This window comes from Acartia tonsa, chromosome 8 (genome assembly GCF_053477335.1).
Source record: "Acartia tonsa isolate MP-2025a chromosome 8, ASM5347733v1, whole genome shotgun sequence".
In the NCBI taxonomy this organism is placed as follows: Eukaryota; Metazoa; Arthropoda; class Copepoda; order Calanoida; family Acartiidae; genus Acartia; species Acartia tonsa.
The window spans coordinates 38,172,988-38,198,197 of record NC_137267.1 but is presented as its reverse complement, the minus strand read 5'-3'; the positions used below and the strand labels follow the sequence as shown (position 1 = coordinate 38,198,197).

General features: G+C 31.8%; 1 protein-coding gene across 1 annotated transcript; it reads left to right on the top strand.

Moving 5' to 3' along the window:
- The first annotated feature begins 1,129 nt into the window (after positions 1-1,129).
- Positions 1,130-22,920, top strand: LOC145326901 (uncharacterized). Its single transcript, XM_080170345.1, has 12 exons — positions 1,130-1,246; positions 1,924-2,047; positions 2,315-3,904; positions 4,075-4,202; positions 15,685-15,760; positions 16,614-16,704; positions 17,752-17,852; positions 18,148-18,239; positions 18,782-18,872; positions 20,483-20,546; positions 20,939-21,017; positions 21,600-22,920. The coding sequence occupies exons 1-12, from the start codon at positions 1,138-1,140 to the stop codon at positions 21,680-21,682; spliced, it is 2,628 nt and encodes an 875-aa protein (XP_080026471.1). The 5' UTR covers positions 1,130-1,137; the 3' UTR covers positions 21,683-22,920.
- Positions 22,921-25,210: the final 2,290 nt, after the last annotated feature.

Sequence of the window (25,210 nt, the reverse complement as noted above, 5' to 3'; positions counted from 1 at the left end):
ATTTTTTTGCCCAAATTAAAACAAAAATTAAGAAAATCAAAACAAAATTAAGATTACTTAAATTACTGTGAGAGAAGATTATTTTATTTTTAGTTGTCCATTATCCATTAACTGCTGAATCGATATAATTATCCTTTACAGCAAAGCTTCTTATGGGTTCCTGGAAGTTTTAAAACTATTTTTGGTCAGAGTATGTCCAACCACCGAAAGTTAATTGTGTAACTTTCCCCACCCCCCATTCCTTCAAGTGTCATTAGAGGCCTCTTATTAGATTGGATGATTACTATATATCAGGCAAGATTAGTTCTGGTCTGGTTTGATGCCATTTTGTAAACGACACATTTCCTTTCAAAAACGAGATGCAAAATTCTACCATTCTTCGGGGAGGAAAGTCTCAGAGGGGTTGCGGGCGCAGCCGCTTACCACACTTACAAACCTTATAAATCTGTAAATCGAGATTTGTGAGAATCTTATGGGCCGGATGTCATCTCGAGATTTCACTTTTTAGTAGCCAATCTACTCTATCATATCGCTGTCCTTCCATCTGCTCGACCGTCCCTAAACTACGTTATGGGGAAACGTGATTTTCTCGGCTGCTAAAAAAGATAGATTTAAGAAATTTCTTGTGAAAATTTAAACAGCAAATGATCATCTATTTGGAAACTCGCTTTTTTATTTAAAAAAGACACAATTTGTTTCGTCTGTCTTGTTGTCTGTTTTTGATATTTTTGTTGACTATTTGTATCCATGGACATCACCAATTCTAGATGTTTTTATCCTTGGTTTATGAGGATACTCAACTCACATTTTTGAAATTACTTTCTTGCACCATGATTACATAGTTTTTGTCCTATTTGCTTTGTGGTATTCCTTTCCATTAATATTTTAGAAAGTAAATCTAAAATAAAGTTTAAATACTTGAAACTAATATCTACATTTTCTTTTCTAAAAGTAACACTTTGTCTTTCTGTGTGTAAAGAGTATTTTTGGAGGATACCTTCACACTCCTAAGAAAAAATATCCTTCATACAAATTATTTTTACATTTTTATCTTTGAACTTAAAATTGTAAGTGAAAGGTCAAATGTCTTATGAAGACTTACTCCCAGAGGCCCTAAATTTTGTCTGATTTTTCAGGATGTATGTGCCAGGTATACTCTGGAGCCTGGTGGTCCTGCTGGTTCCCTGCAGCCACTCCCTGCCAGCCCACAGAACTAACCATCTCTACACACAATCTGGAAGATCAGGTCGGTTTATCAGGGATCTAAAGGGATAAGACAATGGCCGATAAATTGAAGTACATTCATATTGATGGTACACAAATTCTTTCTTCTGCCGAGTACAATTGTTGGTTGAAACAATTGGACACTCAACTTAATGAACCAACTAATCAAAATTCATTAAAGGGGGGGGGGGGTTAATCACCCCTTTAACCCCCCCCCCTTGGACGTCCTTGCTGAACGATGTTATAAACTTTGGGAACTATTGTAATAAACAGCCCATTGTCCCCTTCCTTTCTGAGTTTTATAGCTTCCAGAATTACACTCTAAAACAAGAACGAAAAAGTAGCGATGCACAAACATTTTGCATAGACAAAGGAATAAAGCAAATATTTATTAACACATACAATTACTTTTGTAAAGACGGATTGACGGGCGGACATTTCGATTTATAGAGTATTCTTCTATTCTTTTCATGGTAAAAAAAATTTCTCTGACTGCAGGGAGTGAGAGGATATTGAAATGTAAGCCAAGTTTTAAAAGTACATTCTCAAATTGGTTGGCTAAAATTAGACTTATTTTCATCATTTCATCTTAAGAATCCATATATGGAGATCAAGAATCAAAGGATTTATAGATTGGATTAAAGAAAAGATATGAAGCAGATTATAGTGCCTATTATAATTTTTAAAAATATAATTTAGAATATCAGCGACAGATCCAGCCCTTGTCATGCCAGTCTCGAGATGGTTCAGAGAAGGGAGTCTGCATGTTTGCCTGGAACTGTGTTAAGTCAGGCGGCAAACATCTGGGAACTTGTATTGACAGGTAAAACTTGAATTTCAAGATTGAGAATTTAAATTATCTCATTCAAAAAGTTTCCTGAAATAAAAAAAAATCCTGTCATCCCAAAAAGAGTAGTGCCCTTGTACATTTTTTATTATTATGTTGTTTTAAGAACCAAAAATGAGCCTAAAATGCTACCATGTGGAACACCTATTGCAATTCCTGATAAAGCACCTTTTTCGCCATTTGAACTTCTAGTCTTGACAAGTAAATTGACTAATTACTTAATGTGTTTTTTGTCTGTTTTAGGTTCTACTTTGGAAGCTGTTGTCTTTTAAACAACAAAGAAATCTTAGACAATTCAGTTGACACTGAAATTAATACTGTGGACATAGACACAGTCAGTAGTGACAACACAGACACAGTTAATAGTGAAGATAGTGTAGATAGTTTAGAAAGTAATCTTATAGATACAGATAGTATTAGTGATATTAGCTCTAGTCAAGCATCTTCTCCTGTTCAAGTTTCAACAGAACAAATTGTTTCATTAATACCTGATGAATCTTCTTTGGTTGATGAATCAGAGGTTCAAGATATTTCTTTGTCAACTACTTCAACAACAACTTCAACTACCACTACGACAACAACCACTGAAACTACTACAACAACTACTATGACAACAACCACTGAAACTACAGCAACAACTACTACCACTTCTACAACAACCACCACTTCAAAGCCAACAACCACTGGGACAACTACAACCACTCCAGAGCCAACAACCACTGGGACAACTACAACCACTTCAGAGCCAACAACCACTGGGACAACTACAACCACTTCAGAGCCAACAACCACTGGGACTACAACAACAACTTCAGAACTTACTACAACCACAACATTAATCTCATCAACTTCAACGACAACAACTGAATCAACAACAACTTTAGAAGAATCATTCGTAGTTCAAACAATAGCCTCAGTTGAAGATGATTCAGATTCTCCGTCAACATCAGAAGAATCTCAACCACCTTCATCTTTGTTTGATGACCTAATGGGAGATCAAGAAAAGACTTCAACAAATGCCCCACTTCAATCAGAAGATGTTGTAAGTGTTGTCAATATTGATCAAACCAAGCCAGATCTTGAAATGTGGATCCCTGTTGGAATTATAACTGATGTTACAACTGAAGCAGTCATTGACCAAGATGAAGAGGATGATTTGTCAGTTGAACTGGGACTGTTTGAAGAATTCCTGAATGGGCCAGAATCCCCTATAGGTATTGCAACTAATGTGCCATCTGACCAAGCTAATATTGTTAATGAAATCGCCATTCCCGTCACTGAAGCACCCCTTGTATCATTACCAAGCACTCCTTTATCATTACCAGTAACTACTGCATCAGTATCAGTGGAGGCAACATCTTCTGAAGAGGAAAAGAAAGAAACAACATCAGTTCAAGAAACTTCAACTAACAAAGATGAAGTAGAAACTACTTCAGAAGTTACAACTTCAAAGTCTCCTTTATCTTCATCAGAATCAGTAGATGAAACAACTTCATCAGAAGATTCTGAATCAGAAACTACAGAAGACTTATCAACAAGTACATCAGCTGTATCTGTAACTGTAACATCTCCAACTTCAACAGAAACTTCCAGTGTTGCAACAACAGAATCTTCAGAAATATCATCAACAAAATCTGAAACAGCTGCTCCATCAACAGAAATAAATGTAGTGACTCCAATGGAAACAACTGCTAATCAAACAACAGCCGATGAGAATGTGGAAGCAACAACACCGGATTTAGCGGATTTTTGGCTGCAAAATGATTTTAGCTTTGAGAACATCAGCTACAAAGATATTTGTGGTAGACAGCCTTGGTTGAATCAAAATTTCAGGTATTACAATTTTTTACTCCTAATGTCTGTCTTTGTGTTTTGCCTGTTCGTCTGTCTCTTGTTTAGCTGTATCATATATTTAAACCAATTCAATACTGCTCTGCGGAGGAGCTTTATAATTGTCCAGTACGTAAAAGCAATAGAAAGTAATGTAAAAAATTTATATTTAGGTCTAAAGTAAGCAAGTACCTTCCCAAAAGCCCTAAGAATATTCCCCGGCAGGGTAGAGTTGTTAATGGAAAAAGGACAAACTATGCAGAATGGCCCTGGCAAATATCACTCAGACAATGGAGGACAGGTAACAAATTGTATTAAACAAGCTATAAAAAAAACACAAAGAATTGCATGCTTAAAACTTTTTAAAAATAGTACCTTTGACATAGTGGAATTATTCTTTATTAAACTTGCTAGCTTTAAACCTTTTGCCAGCTAATATGAACCACTTTGTCATAAAATGGTTTTCAACCACATATACATTTGTCATGAGGTTTTTATTTAAAATTATAATTTTTAGAAAAGTTTTTGTCTTTTATAGACTAGTTTTAATTAGCTTAGTTAATACTTAGAATAAAGAATGCTTTTAATATACCATCAGTATTTTAAAGTAACTAGTTAGTAATTTCAATTTATAGATTGGTTAACTTCTATTGTCCTAAACATTATCCTCTGATATTATGTAAAATTTACACACATAATTCTCCTTTTCAAATTTCGTTAACAATTTTTACAAAGAATTCTGATATTCAAATGAAAATGAAAGTTATTCGTAACAAGAAGTGATTTCTAAAGCCAGACTCACGTTGTATAATCACAATAAAATAGACATCAATTACGGTTTGAAAGTTTACTGTAATTACATAAAATAAATGGCTATAGTAACGGTCATCAAATTTCCCAACCCCTGTATAGATAAATGTAATGGATATAGTAGATTTAGACTCCTTCTCTGTATATATGACCATTAACAATATAGTGAAAGAACAATCCGGCCATATTATTGGTTGGAAAGGGCAGCTATTTTTTTATATTATCAATATATTGAGTCACCTATAAATAGCTGAATTTCTTAAGATAAAGCTAGCTTTCGGAAAATTAATTTATGGATTTATAAAAAAAAAACTAGCGGCTACGCCCCTAGAGGCCTCTAGGGGCACTTGAAGAGCGAGTCGAATTTGATAACCCAATTTCTTATTTTAGATTTTAAAAAAAATGGGGGGGGGGTTGCGCCCTCCCCCCCCCCCCAATTTTTTAATTTTCGTGAAAAAAATGTAAAAAAAAAATTTTTGTGGGGGGGGGGAAATAGTTATAAACCTTCCCGGGACCTATGAGAAGCTACCCTGTTAAGGAGAACCCGATCGGTTCAGCGGTTAGCGAGATCCTTCGGTACAAACACACAAACACGCAAACACACAGACACACAAACATCCTGTTACTTTAGTATAAGGATATATAGATTACAGATTTATTTTCAATACCAGCAGAAAAATTTATTTCAATATTTTTAATCCAAAATTGTTTTACTCTTTTTGATTAAATATACTTATTTCATTTGTTGGATTATTAACCTTATTCTAATATTCAAAAATTTATTCAAACTTTTCAGGGATGGGGGGGGGGGGGAGTTGATAATATCTTAATAGGATATCATTTACATTGCATTTAGCTAACTGGCGTTATCCCTAAAAAAAACTTGTTGAGAATAAATGGCCCCCCCACCTCCTTCTTTTTAAAATTAATTGAAAGTAAGGGGGTGGGTTAGTTTTTCAGTGGTTAATTATTTTATGCCAGGTTAGGTTAGGTTATATTGGGAACTTGGTAACCCCGCCTGGTAAGGGCACTACAAAGTTATGGGAAAAATATCCCTCCTACATTAATTTAATTTTTTAAAATAAGGTTGGGAGGGGGGTATTTATGCTCAACATGCAATTTGTTGGATAGCACCGCCTAACTACTTTTACTTAGAATTAAAAATGAAGTGAAATAAAAAATAAAATTGTGGGAAAGAAATTTAGAATTACAAATTGGCTTTTATTAACACGGTTATGTAAACAGACCACTTAAAAATTTTAAAAAAATATTTTCCCTCTCTAGTATTTCATAAGTAGCAAAGCTACTCTTTGACTATATCCATATGTATATACGTTCATCTGAACGAGGATCCATCCATCAATTAGCTAAAAAATCATTTAATCTTTTTGGCAGATTTTGGAAAATTTAGATTCAAATTAATAATTTACCGAGCATGAACGCCTGCCTTTTTCAAAATCAAGAGCCCTATTCTTCATAAAAAGCGTTTTTGGAGAAGCTTCTTTATAATTTAAATGTTCGTCTGTCCGTATTTTCGTTCGCCTGTCTGAAAGAAACGGAATTTGGGAAACGTGAATTTCTCAGCTGCTATTTAATATTTGGTGAAGATTGACCGTACCAAATGAGCGTACGGTATATTATTTACTTTGTCCGTATGTCTGTCGGTCATGCAACGAATAACCTTTAAGTATGTCGTAAAAGAAGGTTTCGTGATTTTTTTATTTTCTTTACAATAATCTTTTATGACCACTTAACATCTAATCAATAAGTGACTTTGTCCGTTTGTTCGTATATAATTTTTTTGTGCTTTGCTACTTATGGATGTTGTCATCCTTGTTTTTTTCCAAGACATATTTCTTAAATTTCCTAACATTTAGTGACATTCAATTTGTGTACTTACAATTTAGTGTTTTTGTTCAATTAGATTAAGGTTAGGTTACCCCCTGCTGGGCAACACACACCAGTATGGTTCAATATTTCATAATTTTTATGGATCTTCAGGGATAAGACAATGGATGATAAATTGATATAGATCGCCTCGCCAATGATGATAAACATATTTTCCCTTCTTTGTTTTAAATTATTGGTCGAAAATGTTTTAAATAACTAGATCTAATTCTTCAAGTTTTAGTTCATAAATGATGCAATGTCATGTTAATTAATTCTAGTATTTTAAATCTCAAGAATTTTAATATGCTTTTAAAACAACAAACGACAATGATGATACTAAAAGGTTAGAAAAGATACAGAGATTTACAGTTTTTATATCTTATACACCAGCCAAGCAAACCACATATTTTCCACATTGTAGTAATAATGTTATAGACTCAAAGAATGTTTAAGAATTAGTTTTGAATAACTTCCACCAGTTTTACATCTGTATCTAAAATAACAGCCCAGTAAATATTGTCATCCCAAAAATCGTTATAATGTGGTAGGGTGAAGCGTTTCAACCCTACAATCGCGAGTTCGATTCAAACAAGCCCCTAGCCTTAAGGATTCTATCAATGAATAACTAAAAGTAGTTACTGCTAAAGAGATATATTTTAAACTGAATACATTTACAATAGGATTACTAATTTATATACACAAATAGATGATAAATAGGTTAGGTAGAAAGGGGTGCGAGGAGATGGGGGCGGAGCCCCATTCCGGTGAACAGTAGAGGGGTAGGCTTCAGCAAGGGGGAAGGTAGACATCTCCCGGCAAAGGTAGGTAGGTGACTGGGGACTTGGGGTTGAGAGGGGCCGCGCCCCTCCCACTATCAGGGGTGTCCAATTTGACCGCTGCTTGTGAGGTGTAGGCAAGGCCCAGAAGGGGGCCGGGTGAAATGGTGATAAGCTAGGATTAGCGCTGGGTTGTGATTTGATAAGCCAAAGCGTAGCATACTCTACGAAAGGCTTGTCCGTTTGCCGCCTACCACAATAACATATGGAATCACTCTGGAAATTTTTGAGTAGCTTCGGCACTTATAAGAGACAAACATAAATCTATTAAATTAAATTTTAATTTAAAGAATTAAGTGCCTATTTTTTAACCAAAGTAAAATTACATCACATGAAAAAATCTGATTTATTCTTATCCAAAAGTGTCTTTTAAATTATTTCAGCATGAATTAAGTTTAAAGGGGCCATGATAAAGTACAAACAAATAATTCAGGACATTGATCTTTGAAATTTTAACTTGAAATAACTGAAAACTAGGGAGGAAAGGGACTGTAAATTATGTATACTGGTACCAAAAGTTTAAATAGTTATTTCTCGTACATATTATAAACGGCTTTCCGCGGATATAGAATGTACAATTATAAGATTAAAACCATTTTTTTTGCCCCGAAGTGCCGAAGGCACGGGCTAAAAAACTTGTTTTAATCTTATGATTGTACATTTTTATATTCGTAGAAAGCCGGATATAATACGATACTAGACATAGTTTTTTCGTATGGATGAGAACCGGTTCCTATCCACCGGATTCGAATGAATACGAGAAAAACGTTCTCTCATTCGTTCTTTTAAAACTTTGGAGTCTTCTATCAAATCATGGGTTGTTCAAATATATTGAAAAATTAAGGAGTGATACAAAAAAATAATTTTCAATGTATTTATGATAAGGGAGGAGGGAGGGGGTTGTCGATGTCTTACTATGATCTTACGTACTGACGAACTGGTCATAGAAATAAAAAAAGAAACTTATATTAAATTTTTTTTTATTGATAAAATCAAAATACACTGTTTGGTATATTGTGTGTCCCAGAAAATTACACCTTGATATTTTCCTTTTCGGGTCATCCTGTATTTATATCATAATCTTATTAAAAACAGACCACTTCATTTGCTTTTTGTATACAGGGTGTTTCTAAAAGGTTTGTTAAGGCCACTTTACAAGTAATGGAAACAGTTTTTGTGAAAATAGCTTTTAATTTTGGGGTGTAAGTCCCTTGGGGCCTACTACTTTCCCTCAAAGTGCCTTTTCGAGTACCGAATACCCCGCCCCCCTCTTTAACATATTTGAAATTAAAGGGGGTAAGGTATTTGTGTTTCACTTTAGTTCAAGTTAAGTTATATTAGGTACAGGGTAGCCCCGCTTGGTTCTGGAACCCCGCAGTGGCAAGGCTTAAAGAGAAAAAACTACTAATTTCAATCTTTTTTTAAAATAAGTTGGGGGGAGGGGGGTGTTATTTTATCACTAGGTACTTTGAGGTAAAGTTCTGTCTAGCTTTATTATCAACCATCCCCAGAGGTAGTAACTAACCTTTTATGGACACCCTGTATATGTTAAGGGATCAAAACACCGAAATGTATATATACATGCAAAGAGTTGCGGGACTGTGACTGGGACTGCACACACAGCTGGTCAGAGGACCCTGCCGCCATGTTGAGTCGTACAAGTCGTACACTTCCTTATGATAAAAGTATGTACTGCAAAAAGATTTTTTTAGTATCAAATATTTCAGGAAGTTCTATTAAAAAAATGAGTTAGATTTTTTGTTTGGAATCTAATTGGTAAATTAATTAAGTTTTATATTTTTTTTCAAATCATGTTTTAATTAATAATTTAATTAGAATTATTGAGCATAATTCAATTACTGCCTCAAACTAAAAAAAAACAACGTTTAATTACTTGAAACATTTTAAAAACAAATTTATTACACTTTGTGTCTATATTCAAGTATTAAATTCAATATTTACTGCTTAAGATTTTTAAACAGAAGAAATACAAAAACTTTCTTTGGGCTATTTAAAAGCAAAATTAAAATTCTAAATGATTGTAATTTGTAGTAGGTTGCTTAAGTTTAGAGCAAATACTAGAAATATAACAAAGATGATCACTTTTATAAGTAGACAGCAATAAGGAGCAAAGAAAAGTAATCTTTGATGCAGCTATTTAATTTTGTATTTTAGCGCATTCACACATAATACCAACAACCACTCCCTCTTTATTAAAAAAATAAAGATAACAGCGAGTGAGTAGTTTTTTATTTGTTTGTTTATAACTTTAGGTAAGGTAAGGTTAGGTTATTATGGCTTGGTTGCCATGCAGGGGTTGCCACGCGTGGGTTATGCATTGAAAAAAATTCTGTTCCCCTTTTTTCTAATTTTTAAAAATAAAAGGGTAGGGGGAGTGTATCAGTGCTGAAAAAGGCTCAAACCCTGACAATCGAATGGTTAGACAAACGGACATACACATATTTATAGAATAGCTTCGCTACAAACAAAGATGAAAGCCAAATTTTTAACATGTAGTTTTGCGGACAAATTGTTTTTGCAAATAACTGTTACATTTTCAAATTACAGTACCAATTTGATACAAAATAAGTTTTCCCCAAGCTAGCGCCCTAGGCGTATAAGCTGCTTAAAAATCAGGGATGACAATATTTTTGATAAGCAGAGCCATTTTTGAGAATAATATACCTTGATGGGAGAATTGCTTACACCAGGTTAATTCCATGACTCTTAAATCTAACCATACAATCTACTCTTAAGTTATTAATTGTAATGATGTAATTAAATAGGCCCTCACTAAATTTAATAGAAACTGCGTTTTCCTATTTCAGAAACAATTAAAAGGAAAAATGGAAAAATAATTATAGGTCCGTGTTCTTTGTAAAAAAAAACGTTTTTCTAATAAAGGGTGTATTTTAATATCTCTTAAACAACAGCGCATTTTGGAACATAAAGATTTCAAAAGTATGTGTGATGATTTTTTCAGCTATTACTTTGTGCTTTTTAAGTAGATTTAATAGATCTATTAAAGAAGCTATGTTACCATTGGAAAAAATGCACGAGTTAAAAATCTAAAGAAAGTACAGTTTTAGTATACCAGACCACAAATAACATAACCGCATCAGTTTTTACGGAATATCCACAAGAATTAAATGAATAAGGAATCTATTTTAAAAAGTTAGATTGAATACATCTTATTCTGTATTATCTAATACTAGTTGCTTTGCCACTAGCCTCTAGGGGATGGTAGGGGGAAGGCAAGAAAATACCCTAAAACCACACCAAGTCGTATATACAGCTTCCCTGAAAATTACAACCTATTCCTACCAATAGTTTCTGAGAGCTTTAGGTTCAGACAAAAAAGCCTTACAACTTTATATGATAGGATAAAACCTCCTATTATATTGGTAAACCCGCACTTCTCTTCCCTTGAAAAGGGGAAAAATGAATTATCCACCAGTGACCTATTACTGCCAATGCATAAGAATAATTCTCTTACAAAGATTAAACTCATTTATCCCTGAACATAAAAGGTTTTAAACGTGTAAATGAAAGCACTTATTCATTAACATATGTTTTATAAAAGAACAAGAATGACCACAACAATAAATTCGAAGCTCTAAAATAACAGGGTAGGACAAACGAACATTAACACTTCAAGAATGTCACAACTTAATATGCAGAATATTAATTTATGCCTAAACAAAATTGTGGTAAAATTGCTTAAATACAGGATACCATTTAAGGACATACTTAAATATTACGGCCTCAATTATAGAAAAGCTTAGCATTTTTCAATAGTGTACCTTATTGTCATAGGATTATTTGTTCTAAAATTCAGATGAACACGAAATTATATCATACAAAAAATATAGACCCTAATTAAAGAAAAGCTTAGCTTTTAAAAATGCACTGGTTGAAAAATTTATTCTATAAAGAAGCAATTTTTATCCACAAAGATAATTTTACCTTAATGCAGAAAAGGCATAACAATTTCTTGTTTTATTGGCTATACATTTAATACATTAAAGAAAGTAAATTGCTGTAATTTAAAAACATAAATACCCATATTACAAATATTACTTTTCTTAATTTGTCATAATACACAAGAAGGGAGAGGACACTGGTCTGTTAAAATAGTTGGCTCAAATACTTTGGGAACTTTTTTTGAATTTTGATTCCGAATTGAAGGTGTCCAAACTTTCCAACCAATAATCTTTGTCCATAAAGTGGGTAATTTTGTTTATCCTCATTGTCTTATCCCTTAAGATCCCTGTATAGTACCAAAGAAAAAACCAAAAGCCATGACAGCAACTTTTACTTTCTTACAGACACAGACACATCCATTAATTTAAACACACTTCCTTTCACCCAGGTTCATACCAGGGATGGAGGGGACATTGGACTGTAAATTACACTGGTACCCAAAGTATGTTACCCACAAAAAGTTTGGGTACTTTTATGAATTTTGATTGTAGTGTCCAAACATTTCAACTCATTATTTTAATCTACAGAAGGGGGTTATTTTCATTATTTATTTTATCATCATTGAGGATGTAAATTAATTTATTGTCTATTGCCTATCTCTTTAAATTCCTGGATTGAGACATAAAAATATTCCACCATTAATCTTGGGAATGGGGCGCAGGGTTAGACACGATTTTAATGGTTTGGTTATTTTTACCAAGGGTTGCACGCAGGGATCTTCAGGGATAAGACAATTGATGTAAATCCCTAATTATTGTGAAGAAAAATTACCTCTTAGATTGAAATTATGAGTTAAAAAGTTTGGACACTTAGAGAAAGATACCAATCAATAAAAATTAATAAAAGGAACCCAAGGTTTTTATGCTAACGCATGAGAGAACGTGTTTATGATTTACATTTCAATATCCCCTCCCTCTCTGAGATACAATGATAGGACACTGAAAAGTAAATTTTTCCTCTCGAAATCTTATGATGATATTTTTAGAATTTGCATATATTGAGGGGGGGGGGATGTAAATATATTTAACTGCCATTGTCCACTCCCTCTACGAAACATAGAACACTATCGTTAGTTAGAAATAATATAAATCTATCAAAAACAGAAATTTAAATATTTGCAATGTAGGGAAGATTAATTTATCTTCATTTATCCATTCTCCATATTATTCTTATATTGCAAAGCTATACAGGGAGAGGACATTGTACTGTATGTTGTACTAGTACCCAAAGTTTTTATAAACACATTTTCTTATTTGTTGGCCTAAAAACATCGGGTACTAGTATTAAATCTTGATTGACTGTTAAAAACTAGGAGTCAAAACGTTTCCATAAACAATTATAATCTACAAAGAGGGTAATTTATCATAATTGGGTGTAAATAAATTTAGAGTCCATTGTCTTATCCCTTAAGATCCCTGAAAGGCATACCAAAATAAATAGACTGAATGAACCTTCCTTACATAGTACCCAAAAACTTTCACTTGAAATTAGAAATTTTAAAATATTGAGCCACCAAAATATTTAACAAAAATGTGTACAACAATTTATATTGTGGAAAAAAAATAACAAAACTTTAATTTTTCGCCGATTTTCCGGACGGTTTAGATTTTTTAATAAGGTTAATTTTCCACTAAATTAGGGTTTATTATTTAGCAAAGAATGTCCTATTTAAATGTTATATATTGCATGTATTGTATATGAATGTAAGTGTGTGTATAAAGAAAATAATTTTGGTTAAAAAATGCACCGTCATTGCCCAAAAATTTTAACGCCAGCGTAATTTCTCCGCTACTTAATATTTTCCAGGGAGGGAGGGGACATTGACTTGCAAATTATTATGGTTTCCAAAGTTTTATAATTCATGGTTACTTTAAATAAAGCTTGATTAAGTGGTTTTATCCAGTAGTTCCAAAACATTCAACTAATAATTTTAATCTACATAAGGGGAAATTTTGTTTACCATCATTGGGGATGTACATCAATTTATTGCCCTAATATCCCTGTAGTGAAGTTTTTATAAGAACAAGGAAAAGTTTACTGTAAAAATCATATTTTATGATCATGGAAGTGAAAATAAAATAAGCTGTATAGTGATAACAAGAATAACTGTATTCATTGTTCAAAGCACTTTCAAATCATTTAAAAGTAAAAAATGTATTTAAAAGCCATTATCTAATTAACTTTGTCTGCCTGTCCTTCAGACCGACAGTTTGTAACACTATGGGGAGAAAGTGATTTTCTCCACTTTTATTCAAGATAGATGGCTGAAATTTTTGTATAATGATCCTCTATACCAATTAACATTCATATTATTATCCTATCCATCTTACTTTTGGAATAATGATTCCTGAGACAACAAGGTACAATATTATAATCCTAGAAATGAAAGTATGTCCTTTAACTTTATCCTGTACTGAAGCCATTTTGCAACAAACTTATGTACATTTTCGTTTAGACTTACAAATTAATGTTTGAATTATTAAGTTCTGACATTCTACCATAGAGTTATAGTTTGTTTATCCTCTCTCCATTTTTTTAAGCAACGCTTTTATGGATGTTGTCATCCTTGTTGAAAAATAAGGGGGTGTATGTGGTTCACAAGCAAAATAAGTCATTTAGTTTTATTATTTAATATTTAGTATATAATTTAGTTTTCTCTCCTAGCCTAGTAATATACTTCTTAGCAGTGGCATATGTCATACAGTTTCATTTCATTCAGGGATAAGACAATGAGCGATGAATTGATGTACATTCCCAATGATGATAAATAAATACTACCTATTCTGTAGATTAAAGTTAAAGACTAAGGAAATCTTCAGCAAAAAAAGGGGGGTTGGGGGAGTCCCACCCCCCAAGAAACTAGCCTAAAACCACCACAGGACCAATAGGTATATTCCCTGAAGAGTAGAATCCGATCTGTTCAGTGGTTACCGAGATCTTAAGGGACGGACAGACGGACAGACAGACAGACATCATTCTACTTTGTATTATATTTAGATAACAATTCAATAAAAGTTCCTATAGTGTTTAGGCCAAACAATTAACAAAATGTATTGATAAAACTTTGGGTACCAATTAAATTTACATTCCAATGTTCCCTACCTCTCTGCATTTCAGTTGTTTTTAATTGATTTTTTTAAGGAGAACTATTAAAAATATTATCTAAAAAAAGATTATATCTTTATATTTTTAAGGTTCCCTTTTGAGGGATAGGATAATAGTAGAGGACAACACATACCCTTTTCTATATTTTTAATCTACCAATTGCAGAATTTCACAGAATAAGATTGAGAAGAATAACAATTCATAATAATTTCAAAGAGTAAAAATTAAAGATATGTCTTAATTATTGACAAAATATAAAATTTAAATCTGTTAAAATTACAAAACCTTTTAAATTATCTGAAAAGACAATCAAAATATTTTTTAAAATCTGCTTTTGTAATAAAGTAAATAAAATGCATGTATATAGAATTTAGAAAAATTTAGTAAACTATGAAAAGTAAATATTTATATATGTCCTTAATTAGCGTAGTAAGTTTAATATTTAGTTATACAGGTTCGAATAGGCTGGGTGTTTTAGGAAGCGTTATAATGTCTTATAGTGGCTTTAGGCTATTTTCCTGACCTCCCCCATCCTACCCTAGAGGTTGGGGGTGAAACAACTAGTAGAAAATAAATCCATTTATACTTTAAGATTTTTATAATCTTCCAATTAGTTTGGTTTACTTAGACTTACTGAACCTAGTTATAGTTTTTAGTAGCGAAGCTACACAATAATTAACATTGTTTGGTCGAAATGCGATTTTCTCAGCTGCTATTGAAGATAGACATCTGAAATCTTTGATGATGATTCTCTACATTAATGAGCATCAAGTGTAAAATTTTAATTTAAGATAATAGTTATTTGTCGCATCGTATTATAAACAGCTTTCCGCGGATATAGAATGTACAATTATAAGATTAAAACCAGTTTTATAGCCCCGAGGTGCCGAAGGCACGAGCTAAAAAACTGGTTTTAACCTTATGATTGTACATTTTTATATTCGTAGAAAACTGAATAAAATACAATGCTAGACATAGTTTTTTTTCGTATTGATGAGAACCGGTTCTTATCCACTGGATTCGAATGAATACGAGAAAAGACATTCAAATATTTTTTTATTATTATATTTTGTCTTTCCATTTATTTTTTTGTGCTTCGCTGGATGATTAGATTTTTTAAAAAGACAACTTTAAAGCTAACTTTTGCAATTATTTCAGCAACTTTCCTGCACAAGTGTGGAGCTGCCCTGCTAACAGAAAACTGGGCAATCACAGCGGCCCACTGTGTTGTCAAGTAAGTAGACAGGGGAGGGAGGGGACATTGGGCTTTTTATGACACTAGTCCCCAAAGTTTTGTGATAGCGATTTCTTTTTCGTTTTGATTGAATTTTATTGAACTTTTATTGTTTGGCTGATTGAGTTGTGTGTCCAAACGTTTAAACAACTTATTGTGTAATTGCATAAACATTTGTGATGTACATTAATTTATTAGCCATGGTCTTATACCTCTGATCCCTGAGATACTAGGCTCCAATCTTAGTTCAACAAAACGTCATAACTATATGCGTTAAACGTTATAAATTCTGCTGCTATTAGATGCGCGACATTAATAGCATGGGTGAATGCCTTGACCCGTAAACAGAAACAACTTTTTACCATGCAGAGTTAGGACATCCAGGCAATCTGCCTGTCCCTTAAGTCCTTAATGGGGATGTGATTTTCTCGGTTACTTAGGAAAGATTACTTGACAAACAAATAAGCCTTTATTATATTATTTATTTAGTCTGGTTGTCTATGTATCTGTGATGCAACAAAAATGTAAATATTAATTCATTATCAGACTAATGTAAAAGGTTGCGTGATTTATTATATAAATATATTCTTGATTATTAGATAGACATTTAGCCTAAGAAAATGTATTGACTTATAAATTAACCAGGGATGGAGGGGACACTGGAACCCAAAGAATTATAACAACCCCCTCTTATTCGTTGGCTCAAAAACTTTGGGTATCATGATTGAGTTTTAAAAAAATAATCTAAAAGAAGGGTAATTTTGATTATCATCCTTGGGGATGGATATCAATTTATCGTTTACTGTCCTGTCCATTAAGATTTCTGGTATTAGCAAATATATTATTTTTTCAGTGTTGATCCGGACTCCTTGTTATTGCGAATGGGAGAATATGATTTGGGAGACGAATCTAATGGTACTGATACTGAAGAATATACTTATCAGGTATCTATCTATCTATCTATCTATCTAACTGCCTGTCCATCTATCTATATGTCTCTATCTATGTATAATATCCATCTATCATTCTTTATGATATAGGGAGACAGATTTGGTAGACGTCTCTTATGAAGAATATGCTTATCATGTATCTATCTACCTATCACTCTGCTGTTCATCTTCTATCTATCTACCAGTCAATCTATCTGTCTGTATATCTGCCTATCCACCTGTCTATCTACCTGTCAATCTATTTGTCTTTCTATCTATCTAAACATCTATCAGTCTATTTGATAAATGGTGAATGGATTTTATCTCCCGAAGAATATTATTATCATGTTATTATTTATATCTACTAGCGGCTTCGCCCCTAGCCTCTAGGGGCGTTGCCCCAAGAGATGATAAAAAAAAGTTAAGGTGAAATTCGTAAAAAAAATAAGGACCAAGGAAATCTCCTACAAAAAAAAGAACCAAGGATATCTCCTACAAAAAAAGGACCAAGGTTATCTCCTATAAAAAGAAAAAAAAATGGGGGGGGATTTTCTTGTTTTTTGGGTGGGGTTGTGGGTGTCACACCCCTCAAGAAAATAGCCTAAAACCACCACAGGACCAGTAGGTATATTCCCTGAAGAGTAGAATCCTATCGGTTCAGTGGTAACAGAGATCTTAAGCTTCAGACGGACGGGCGGACGGACAGACGGACAAACAGATATCAAGCTACTTTGTATTATAGATATCTATCCAACGAACTATATTTCTATCTTTTAAAATAGATAAGTTGCCATTGTTTTGACTCATACCAAGTTTAATCCGTTAACTTTTGTATGATCTATCTATCTATATTGCTAACTATCCATCTATCTATTTAGGATAGAAAAGTTGCCATAGTTGTGACCCATGCCAAGTTTGATCCTTTGACTTTTGTATGAACTATCTATCTATCTATTTAGGATAGAAAAGTTGATACCAAGTTTGATCCACTGACTTTTTAGTATGATCTATCTATCTATAAAACAATCTATCTATCTAACAAACTATCTATTTATATTATAGGATAGAAAAGTTGCTATAGTTGTGACCCATACCAAGTTTGATCCATTGACTTTTGAGTATGATCTGGCCCTTATGAGATTCCACGAGCCCGTAGAGTTCAAGTAAGTTTTAAATAGTTTTTTGGAGTGTGGGAAGCGGTGGGATTGGATCACTAAAATAAATAAGAAAAACTCCCTTTGGCCTCTTGTTTTCATTTTTTACTTGTTTATTTTACTCATAATAGGTCCTTTTACCCAAAAGTATCTATAAAACACTGAACACTCTCAATAATATCTTTAAAAAATTCAAAATAAGGGGGAAGAATAGTACCTAACCCCACCGGATTTATATACTTGCATTGCCATTTTTTAATTCATTTCACCAATATGATTGTTCTATATGATTATGAATTTTTAGACCTAATGTGTTGCCTGTTTGCCTGCCAGAAACTGATGACAAGCTTGTCGGCCAATCTGCCTGGGTCACTGGCTGGGGTAGACTTTATGAAGGTATTTATCTATTCATTTATCTATCTATCTATTTGTCTATTTGTCTATCTATCTATTTATCTTTGATAAGCCTGGTCAATGTACTCGGTCCTTTTGTATGTCCTTCTAGCTGTCTTTATTATCTGTTGTCATTATAAATCATATTCTGGCTGTCCATCTGTATCTTTTTTTATTCGTCTGTTCTTCTGTCTATCCATCTGTATGACTTTCTGTTTCTTTTACTAATTGTCCTTCTAGATGTTCTTATGTCTATTCATCTTTATGCGCTTATGTCTGTCTGCTGTCATTATTCTGTCATTCTATCCGTCTTTCTGTTTATACTGCTGTATGTCCTCATGTCTATTTTTACCAACCAATCAAAATTGAATTAAAGTATAAAAATTTTAAGTTCAACGAATTTAAAGTTCAATTTCCCCTCACTTTATTGCATAATCTCTCTTTTTCTTTTCTTTGTTATGGCTACTGAACTTATTCTATAAAACTCACTTTGTCCGTTTGTCATCCTTGTTATTATCTTCTTAAATATTTTTAAAAATTTTCAGAGGGACCGTTACCCAGCGTTTTACAAGAAGTAGATTTGCCTATTGTTAACAATAAAGAGTGCGAGAAGATGTATGAAAGAGCTGGATATAGGTAAAATATTTTCTTCTCACTTAGTTACAAGTTTATGTTACTATAGTTAATTATAAAGGTACTGAGAATATGTATGAAAGAGCTGGATATAGGTAAAATATTATATTCTCACCTAGTTACAATTGTCAATCATATTATCGTCTCTTTTAGTTACAAGGTTTTTATAAGAAGCTTGACTGTAAAGAAACTCCATATAGTTCCAACGGATTTTGAGATATTAAGCTAGAGATAGACACACGAACAAAAAGACAGCCTTCTTTTTTACAAGTATAAGGATTATTGAAATGATCCTAACATATTTGTTTAGAGAACATATTCCTGATTTATTTATTTTTGTTTAGAGAACATATTACTTATGTATTTATATTTGTCTAGAGATCATATTCTTAATACATTTATATGTGTTTAGAAGACATATTCCTGATATATTTATATTTGTTTAGAGAACATATTCCTGATATATTTATATTTGTTTAGAGAACATATTCCTGATATATTTATATTTATTTAGAGAACATATTCCTAATATACTTATATTTGTTTAGGGAACATATTCCTGATATATTTATATTTGTTTAGAGAACATATTTCTGATATATTTATATTTGTTTAGAGAACATATTTATAATATATTTATATTTATTTAGAGAACATATTCCTAATATATTTATATTTGTTTAGGGAACATATTCCTGATATATATATATATATATTGGTTTAGAGAACATATTCCTAATATATTTATATTTGTTTCGGGAACATATTCCTGATATATTTATATTTGTTTAGAGAACATATTCCTGATATATTTATATTTGTTTAGAGAACATATTCCTAATATATTTATATTTGGTTAGGGAATATATTCCTGATATATTTATATTTGTTTAGAGAACATATTTCTGATATATTTATATTTGTTTAGAGAACATATTCCTAATATATTTATTTGTTTAGGAAACATATTCCTGATATATTTATATTTGTTTAGAGAACATATTTCTGATATATTTATATTTGTTTAGAGAACATATTCCTAATATATTTATATTTGTTTAGAGAACATATTCCTGATATATTTATATTTGTTTAGAGAACATATTCCTAATATATTTATTTGTTTAGGAAACATATTCCTGATATATCTATATTTGTTTAGAGAACATATTCTTGATATATTTATATTTGTTTAGAGAACATATTCCTGATATATATTTATATTTGTTTAGAGAACATATTCATGATATATTTATATTTGTTTAGAGAACATATTCCTGATATATTTATATTTGTTTAGAGAGCATATTTCTGATATATTTATATTTGTTTAGAGAACAATTCCTGATATTTTTAAATTTGTTTAGAGAACATATTCATGATATATTTATATTTGTTTAGAGAACATATTCCTGATATATTTATATTTGTTTAGAGAGCATATTCCTGATATATTTATATATGTTTAGAGAACATATTCCTGATATATTTATATTTGTTTAGAGAACATATTCCTTCCTGATATATTTATATTTGTTTAGAGAACATATTCCTTCCTGATATATATACATTTGTTTAGGGAACATATTCCTAATATATTTATATTTGTTTAGAGAACATATTCCTGAAATATTTATCTGTGCTGGCTATAGCGCTGGTGGAAAAGACTCTTGCGAGGTAATTTAAATTTTCTATTTTAAAAATATGAATAAAATATGAATATCATTTTTAAAAACATGTCAGTATCCCTTAAAGTGTCCAGTGGGGCACATCCCCCCCACCCCCACTCCAATTCTTGCTTTATAATAAATTGTAAAGTATGGTGAGTGAAGTGAAGTAAGGTCAGGTTAGGTTATATTGGGTGCAAGGTTTATATAAATAATTTTTTTTAAATTAAATCGTTTCATAGTCATTTAACTGCTTTCTGACAAAATTAATATCCCCATATCAGCATATTGCTTGGGATTTTCAAACCAACTTTGTCTTTAGCACAAAACCAGTTTCAAACACTTCAAAATATTGAATAAATCTTCAAAAATTTCTCTATAATGATTGGTTGAAATTATCAGGGAGACTCTGGAGGACCAATGACAGTGCAGCGGGAAGATGGAAGATTCCAATTGGCTGGAGTAATCAGTTGGGGCATAGGTAAGAGATTGACGCCATCTTGGATTTTTATTTGGATACCGCACAGAAGAGATATTTATCAAATCTCACTACAACCCCTAATCCCCTCTATTTTATCCTTATAGTCTAAAAAAGTTATTCTTAGTTGCTTAAAACTGTGAAGTAAGTTTAAGCTTCTAAAGACAAAAAAATCTTCAAAAATACGATTAGATATTAAAACTAATAAAACTATTAAGAGAACTTCTGACCTAATTAAAGGTACTTCCATTCTTTTCTCTTTGTTTTTTAAGTATAATAGTCGTATTTACTGTGTAAAGAGATAATTTCTTAAATTAATCAACACTATTTGTTGAATCAATATTTAATTACTAGTATGTTGCACCAGATTTTAATGTACTATAATAAAGTGATACCCCATTCCCTTCCTTCCAACTGGATGAAGGAACTAACCAATAAATGAGCTCGATATATCAACCTAAATTGACAACAAATTTTTCCCTATCAATATATCCACGTATTCTATATCCATTATTTGTTGTTACATTTGTCGTTTCAATTAATAAAGAAGCAAATCTACTCTACAATTACATTATTATTATTTAGGATGTGCAAAGGAGAATCAGCCCGGAGTAATGACGCGTATCTCACACTTCAGAGACTGGATACAAACTTTTCTCAAATTTTAAAATATTGTATGCAGCATAATTTTGCCATAATCTTTCTTAATATTTTTAAATATGATAGAATAACTTATACTGCTAGTGGACTATCCCTAGCCCCCATTCCAACACACCTTTACACAAAAAAAAACTTAAAAACGCGGGAAACTCTCGAACACTGAGAGGCCTTAACCCTGTGGAACACAAGCCTTTTTGACCTTTTAAAACCTAACATAATTAAACTTCTAAATAGAAATGCCGATTTTTGTTTTTTAAAAATAAGAAGGGGTAAAGGGATCGTTGTTAAACTTGCAATGTAAGAATTTTTTTACAGAAACAATAATTTTTATGAAGAAATAAATAATGAGTTGAAATTAAAGCATAACATTTAATTCTAAATAAATCTAAAGCATCTCATTACTATTAGTTCAAGTTTTTATTCGCTTGGTTGCCATATAAAAGCACATATTAAATTTTAGAATCTCATTTTTGTGATTAAAAATCACGCAACCTTTATATAATTTTTATACACTTTTACAGCAATTGTTAATTTTTATTACACGATACTATTTTGTTATGAACTTAAAATTGTAAATATATTTGTTATTTTTCTGATTAATTTACCAATATATAATCAGAATTATTAAAGGTACCTCTAAAATACTCGCTCTTCCAATCTTTTAATAGTTATTTATCGCATCGTATTATGGACAGCTTTCCGCTGATTGTAAAATGAAAAATTGTGAGATTAATTCCAGTTTTGTTGGCCTTACGGGGCGGTAGTCCTGGGTCAACAAAACCTGTATGAATCTAATTATTTTTGTTGAATTAGTTGTTGAAAATTCTCTGTAATAAGATACGATACATGACTTTTCAGTGTAGCTAATAACCGGTTCTATTCCAGCAGATATTTATCGGTTTTGAAGCAATACTGAAAAATAAAGATTAATGCCAAACTTCTTTACAGCTATCATTATTTCCAATTATCGAATCTCAATGAATTATACAAAAATGCAATCAATGTGTGTTTAATGTTTTTTTTTTATTATTTTATACATACTAAATTTTTTTAATTAGTTTAAATTTCTTCTTTTATTCCTATTAATTGTTAAAATATTCTTTTTTTTATAAATGTTTAGTATTTTTTTTGTTATTTCTGTGATAGTGATTTGTATTTCCCAACCAATATTTTTGTTTCATTTTTGGTTATTTTTTGTAAATATTTTTTAAAGAGAAAAAAGTAAATAAATATCTTTTAGCTGAAATTATTTAGTAAGTTGATTACAAGTTTTAAGAGTATTTTTTATATAATTAAATTTGAAAAAGTAATGTCTTCCCTGTTCCTTACATTGTTATTCTTGTAGACCAATAAATAGAAGAAAAAAAATCATCTTCTTTCCTTTTTATTTAAACTATATAAAGCTTCCCTGAAATTTAGAACTTTCTTGAATTTGTAGTTAGCGAGATCTTAACTGAAAAAGAATAAAATCTTGCTACTTTAAACTAAAAACTAGCTGTTACGCCCCTAGAGCCCTTTGGTGGTGTTGAATTCGACCCCTCCATTTTTTTTAAATTTTAGTTTTAAGAAGAAAGGTTAAATAATCTCCTCCCCTCCAAAAAAATCAGGATGGGGGGGGGGGGAACACTCACCTGAAATAGTTATAAACCTTTCCATGACCTATGAAAAGCTACATTGGAAAGGAGAACTTTATCGGTTAGCGAGAAACTAGATGCTTCGCTCCTATCCCTTAGGGGAATGCAGTGGATGTTAGGAAAAAATGTAGAAAAGCTTCATCAAATCATTCGCCTAACAGTCAATTTACAAAAGAGAGTTAAATAAAAAATGGAGATTTAGTCCGAAATACGAAGGAAGGCCTTTTTTACTGAAATATATTTTCTCGTATTCATTCGAATCTGGTGGATAGGAACCGGTTCTCATCCATACGAAAAAACTATGTCTAGCATCGTATTATATCCAGCTTTCTACGAATATAAAAATGTACAATCCTAAAATTAAAACCAGTTTTTTTAACCGGTTCCTTCGGCACCTCGGGGCTACAAAACTAGTTTTAATCTTATAATTGTACATTCTATATCCGCGGAAAGCCGTTTATAATGCGAGAAATAACTATTCTTACATTTTCGTTGTCCACGGCGATGTAGAACCGCCTTTTTTTTGTAAAAGCTTCGCTCCGGCTTCAGTAAAAAAAGCTTCATAATTATTAAAAAGAGTTTTGTTAATCAGTGGTTTCATGAAGGTAATATTTTATCCAAAAATGTTATAGCATAAAAAGTATATTTTAGATTTTGTAATTATGACAAAAAATTGATGTAAAACTGTATTTCTTTGTAGGCATAGTAGCAAATCTTTTGACCACTGGCACCTTTTAAATGTTTAATTACAAGAAAGAGAACAGTCATAAAAGCAAAGCTTAACAAATCTAGGGTCAAGTTTGAAATCGATAGGACAATTCTCACATTCTTTAACTAACTTTAGGAGCTATACGTTACGGTCAGAAGGACTTAATTATAGAAATTCTTTGTTTTTAAAAAGACCTTCTTTTGTTTTGTGACTTGATCCCAAAATACAATTGTTTAGTCTACAATCAACTTGATTTTTATTGTCATATGATTTTTATTTATTTATTCTAATGTATAGCTAGACATCATTTTTTATTTCATCAAACTTGAATTAAAGCTTGTCTCATAAAAATTACAAGCGGCTGCGCTCTTAACACCTAGGGACTCAATTTTAAATAGCCTTAAATCATCCAGGGCTTCAATAATAAATAAGGGAAATAATTGAAGCTTCCCATTAAAAGAGAACTCAATCAGTTCCGTAGTAATTGAAGGTTTATGTGATAGGATGTATGTTCCCTGTTTTAGATTTCATTTGAGCGTTGTGCCGATATGCATTTTTTGAAAACAGTAAAAGTGTCTAACTATGACGTCAGAAAAAATTAACAATTAACCAATGAGAGGTCGCTATATATTTTACCATTGTGAATACTGGCTTCTCATTGGTTAATTGTTAATTTTTCAGCCGTCATAGTTCGACACTTTTACTGTTTTCCATTTTTTCATAAATATTTGTCAACAAAGGCGTGCAAAAGGAGGGTGTCGGGGGATGTATCCACCCCTTCCCACTTTGTGTTAAGTCCCCTACCCCGCTGTTTAAAGTCCAAAATTTGAAAAACCAATGAATAAGAAAACATTATTATAAAACTTTGGGGACTAGTGTAATAAACAGCTTAATGTCTCCTCTCTTCCTAAGGTTATAGAGTAGATGGCTTTGATTATTGTTAATACCAGGGAGGGAGGGGACAATGGGCTGTTTATTACACTAGTCCACAAAGTTTTTTAATAACATTTCTTTATTCGTTGACTCAACAACGTTGAGGACTTTTCTTGAACTTTGATTGGTTGGTTCATTTATTGAGTGTCCAAACGTTTCAACCACAAATTAAAATCTACTGAAAGGGTAAATTTGTGTATCATAATTGCGGATGTATATCAATTAATGTCTTATCTCTTTAAGATACACATGGCGATATG